At 35.9% G+C, this 5778-nt stretch overlaps 1 protein-coding gene across 1 annotated transcript; it reads left to right on the forward strand.

Moving 5' to 3' along the window:
• Nucleotides 1–1428: 1428 nt before the first annotated feature.
• LOC145117035 (trimethyltridecatetraene synthase-like) lies at nucleotides 1429–3690 on the forward strand. Its single transcript, XM_079053341.1, has 2 exons — nucleotides 1429–2391; nucleotides 2950–3690. Exons 1-2 carry the CDS (start codon nucleotides 1474–1476, stop codon nucleotides 3577–3579), a joined length of 1548 nt encoding a protein of 515 aa, XP_078909467.1. The 5' UTR covers nucleotides 1429–1473; the 3' UTR covers nucleotides 3580–3690.
• Nucleotides 3691–5778: the final 2088 nt, after the last annotated feature.

Below are 5778 nucleotides of genomic sequence, written 5' to 3' on the forward strand. Positions count from 1 at the left end.
AGTTCCCTTAAATAGGTCATAAACCCCAAGAAATTAGGGTTTTAACTGGCCATTAGGGTGCGCCACACCATAACTTAGACATGTCGTTGGAAATGCCCCAAACGCGTCGTGATCGTCCAAAATCATGTCGAGCCTCAGCCCCAAAACCCACAAAACTTCATCTTGAAACTACCAGCTTGCAATCAAGATCATACTTTGGAAAATGAGAATTACATATATCAATGTTCTTGACCAACGATCAATATTCAATTTGTCTATCGTGGGAAGGCACATGATATGTCATTTCAAGCAAATGGAGTAACATATAAGCGTGAGTACTATCTTATTAATGAGATATATCCAAAATTATATGTTTATGTTAAATCGTTCACATGTCCAAATGACGAAAAATTAATAAATTTATGAATGCCCAAATAGTGGCTAGGAAGGACGTGGAATGATCATTTGGTGTACTTAAGAGGTGTTGGCAGATACTGAAACTCTGGCACAATCATATAAGGCCGCAAGGCTACGAAAATAATGTATGCATGCATCATATTACACAATATGATTTTAGAAGATGGAAGAAGAGCGATATGTCGCTATCATGCAACAAAAAATTTTCTGTCTTCGCAGGAGTAGATGTTGGTATGCCACATTATAGGGCAAACAGAAGAAAAGTACATGATCGCGATATCCATCTCATCCATGTACCGATTTGGTGAAACATATTCACATAACTAACGTACAAATCATGACTGATGATTAATGCAATGATTTACTTGACAAGTATGAAAATTCAATTTTTTTTATTAAGGATTCGGTCCGGTGAATCTAGAACAAAAAACCACGTGGTTCCTTATGTTATTGAAACTGAAAAAAATATGAGTAAAATATACTAGTTGTGGCGGGGTTGGGTCGTATGCCTTCAAAATATTTAAAAATACAATTGAACCATACGCGATCAGGGAATGTCGATGAATCGTGATTCGTATGTGACGATTCTATTTTTTCTTTTATTTAACTTTAAATGGATTGGGATATATTAAGATATTCAACTAATCTAAATGGTTATTGTGTATAAAAAAATATGGGTTTGTTGATATTTTTTTTCAAAGATTATTAGGTAATTCTTATTTATTTATTTTTTATTTTTTTCATATGTACCATCTCTTACAATTAAAAAAAATCTTACGACTCACCTATGTGCTACGCCCTCGGACAACCTTCAGAACTAAAGAAAATTCATTCTTACAACTAAAGAAAAATCATTCTTACGTAATATGAAGGGTTAAATGTGACCGCAATAACTTTAATAGTGGTTTGTAATAATTTAAAATGTGAGCCCAGCTTTTAATGTATGTTACTTTCAGTGTCTAAAGTCTGTACATGTAAGACATGCTATCAAGCCTTTTTCTACAAAATCCAACTATAAATAACCACCAGATTATGCCTTCCTTTTCATAAGTTCGTAGCAAAAAACACATACTTCCAATGGACTCACTTTCTTCTACTTCTTACTATACTCCTTACGCCGCAGCATGGCTAGCCACGGTGGCGCTCTTCCTCCTAGCTCGCCGCCTCCGCCGCTCCCAAAATCTCAATCCACCGCCCGGCCCCAAACCTTGGCCTATCATTGGAAACCTCAACCTCATAGGCACCCTCCCTCACCGTTCCATCCATGATCTGTCACAACAATACGGTGAAATCATGCAACTCAAATTCGGTTCATTCAACGTCGTTGTTGGATCCTCAGTCGAGATGGCGAAGGTTTTCCTCAAAACGATGGATGTCAACTTTGCCTGCCGGCCTAAAACTGCCGCCGGAAAATACACAACCTACAATTACTCTGATATCACCTGGTCTCCTTACGGAGCTTACTGGCGCCAAGCTCGTAAAATGTGTCTAATGGAGCTGTTTAGCGTTAAACGCCTCGAATCATACGAGTACATCCGAGTGGAGGAGACGAATTCACTCGTGAAATCCATTTTTGAATCGGCTGGCGAGGAGATCCCGTTGAAGGATCTACTATCGACGGTGAGCTTGAACGTGATTAGCCGGATGGTTTTGGGGAAAAGGTATTTGGACGAAGAATCAAATTCGGTGGTGAGTCCGGACGAGTTCAAGAAGATGCTGGACGAGTTGTTTCTGTTGAACGGTGTTTTTAACATCGGAGATTCGATTCCGTGGATCGATTTCATGGATTTACAGGGGTATGTGAAGAGGATGAAGACCGTGAGTAAGAAATTCGATCGGTTTCTCGAGCATGTTCTTGACGAGCATAATGAACGGAGGAAGGCCGCCGGAGAGAAATTCGAAGCGAAGGACATGGTTGATTTGCTGTTGCAACTTGCCGATGATCCAAATCTTGATGTTAAACTTGAGCGACATGGCGTCAAAGCTTTTACCCAGGTTACTATTTTACTACTCTCTGTTTTTAGTCAAAATTCATGATACAATATTCAGAATCGCATCCTTTTCAATATAATATTTTAACATTATTTAATTAGATATGGTGATTATTTAAATTCAAAACGAAAGCTCATCGTTTATAAAGCTCATCGTTTATTTCTTTTCTATTAACAAACAAAATTAATTGAAAACTGTGGAGACTTATCCATTTCTTAATTAAACCTTCATTAATTTAAAGAAGGTTTTGTATATAACTAAAACTTTTCTACAATAACGCCATTATTTAAGTGTTTTCCCATCATTTTCCAACCACTTTCTGCTTATTGATGCTTGGTTGAAATATTAAAAACGTTAATACGGTCAAGCCATAAGATACTCTTAGTAAATTAACATCAATATAAGTCTTGAATCGATAACTATCATAAAATAAAATTCAATTTGAAGTTTAATATCATATTTTAAAAAGATCTAAATTAAATGGACCCCATCTGCGCACTACAAAGATTAACCGGTGTCGTACACTGTGTCGCTAATACTTTTCCAATCTGACAATGACAGGACTTGCTCGCCGGAGGAACCGAAAGCTCCGCCGTAACCGTTGAATGGGCGATTGCCGAACTCCTAAAAAAACCAGAGATCTTCCAGAAGGCAATCGAAGAACTGGATCGGGTGATAGGCAAGGATAAATGGGTGAGCGAGAAGGACATGCCTAACCTACCTTACATCGAGGCAATCGCGAAAGAAACAATGCGGCTACATCCGGTGGCTCCGATGTTGGTTCCGAGAAGAGCTCGTGAAAACTGCAAAGTCGCCGGTTACGACATTACTGAAGGAACTCGAGTGCTGGTTAGCGTTTGGTCAATCGGAAGAGACCCTAATTTGTGGGAGAAACCTGAAGAATTTTATCCAGAAAGGTTCATCGGAAAAGAGATCGATGTTAAGGGTCATGATTTTGAGCTTTTGCCATTTGGTGCAGGACGAAGGATGTGCCCTGGGTATAGTTTAGGGTTGAAAGTGATTGAATCAACCTTGGCTAATTTGCTTCATGGATTTTATTGGAAATTGCCGAAGACAATGAGTGAAAATGATCTGAATATGGAGGAGATATTTGGGTTATCGACTCCCAAGAAAATTCCACTTCTTACGGTGGCTCAGCCGAGGCTTCCGATTGAGATGTATCGTTTTTAATTGAGTGTGGGTATGTTTGTAGTAGTTGCATAATGGGTGTTTATTGATATCTTAATGTTTTTGTATGGTAATTGGTGTTTTGAAATAAAAATGTTAAATGTTAGTAAGATACTAATTGAGTGATGAAAAGCTAAAAAAACTCGAAAAAGAAGACTTTGAAAGAATACTCTAAGAAAAAGTTGATAAAACATAGAAATATGTTGTTGTGGTAGAATCCAATGGATTGACACATAACATCTATACAACATCATTCACTATCTATTAAATATTTATTCAATCACAATCATCATTTTATTATTTCTATTGAACCATGATCATTCAACTCTTCCATTAAACTCTATTTCATGTTATCACCCATACTCCATTAAACTCTAATTCAATCCTAATCATCACCCTATTCAACTCTTATACTATTTGTATTGTGGATGCTCTTACTTTAAAGTTTAAATTATTGGGATGAATGGGAAATTTCTATCTAGTTCAATTATTCTAAAGCTATGGACCAAAGAAAAGGTCTTGACTCTTGAAATCAGTTAATTATAAATACACGACAAAGTACAAACAATCATAAGGTGTCAAACACTACTTCAATTATACGCTCCAACATCTACTATTGGTAAGTGGTAACACATGGAAACCAGATACCCAAATTACCAACTATGGGCCCGTGATAGGCCCGAAATATGTTATCGCTCGCATTGGAGGAATAGGTTTCGGGGTTATTAATGATTATATATTTACCTCTCACAATTATATACATTAGTTGTGAGACCCGTATGTTATACGGGTTGGATAAAACAAAAAATTAAATATGATGGTTTTTAAAAAAAATTATTTAAATTTAAAAATTTTAGATTTAAAATTTAAAATTTGAATTTAAAAGAAAACATATTAACTACTATATGAGTATTAATATTGTAATTTATTGACTATATTCAATTAAGGCAATTATTAATTAAGATGTAAATATGATGTGTTAATTAAGAAAAGAAAAAAAATGAGAAAATGACAAATGGAAAAATCATTTATTAAAAATACCAAAAAAATGACATATGTCCAATTTAATGAGAGAGTGACATGTGACAAAATTATTTTCATTTATTAGAGAGGATATTAAAAACCAAAGGTCTTCTAGCTTAGAGGTATTTGGTGTTGTTTTTCTACTTGAAGTTGAAGGTTCAAGTCCCGTCGTGAATTTAAGAAGTAATTTAAGAGTATGTTAGATTTGTTGTTTCGATATATATATATATATATATATATATATATATATATATATATATATATATATATATACACACACACACACACACACACATACACACATACACACACACACACACACACACACACTCTAACGCTCCAACATACCGACAGCAGCGGAGTAGGCCTAATCATAAATGATTATACATATATGTCTGTTCACAAATTGAGTAATCATATATCATTATGACAGTTGGTAGCAAAAGATGTGATGATGGCAGAGGTGGCAGTGGTGGGGTCGACTGGTGGCAGAGGTAGTGGTAGTGGTGGTGGCGGTGGCAGTTAAGGTGGTGGAGGAGAAAGGAACAGACGACGCTACATAATCATTTATGATTATAACTGACCCGTCGAGTCGGTACGCCGAAGGATTAGAGCGGCAGATGTGAAATATGTGGCTAAGGTTGAATCTATATATATATATATATATATATATATATATATATATATATATATATATATATATATATATATATATATATATGTATATATATATATATATACACACACACACACACACACACACACAAACACGCATATTAAAAAGAAAAGGGCTTATGAACAATAATAGTTTGAAGCAAAGTGGTTTCCTGTTTAGCCGATCATGTTCTAGTATTAGCTTAGGCTTGACGGTTTTAGTTGGCTTACCTCCTCCGATCATTGACGTGTTGTTCTTCTTATTCACCGCTTGTTAGTTCTGATAGCTTTACTCCACCTATGTGAAGCTTGCCCATCTTCTTCGAAGATTGACTACCACCTATATTTGGTTCCAGTCCGCTGGTCCTCACGATTACATAATATATCGATGAGAAACCAAAGATTAGGGTTCGATTTTAGATTTAACAAACATTTTATCAGTCAGGTAGCGCTACCCCATCTTTCGTCTTTAGCTTAGGTTTTTATCTCTTACTACGATTAATCATCTGCTTCACCGTCAATGCT

Source organism: Lactuca virosa, chromosome 5 (assembly GCF_052849685.1).
Source record: "Lactuca virosa cultivar CGN04683 chromosome 5, Lactuca_virosa_CGN04683_v6, whole genome shotgun sequence".
Taxonomy (NCBI): domain Eukaryota; kingdom Viridiplantae; phylum Streptophyta; class Magnoliopsida; order Asterales; family Asteraceae; genus Lactuca; species Lactuca virosa.

Bases quoted from the DNA above. Each gene is read 5' to 3' on its own strand.
- LOC145117035 (XM_079053341.1), top strand. From the start codon at position 1,474: ATGGACTCACTTTCTTCTACTTCTTACTATACTCCTTACGCCGCAGCA. The intron at 2,392-2,949 runs GTTACTATTTTA...TGACAATGACAG, and splicing joins GCGTCAAAGCTTTTACCCAG to GACTTGCTCGCCGGAGGAAC.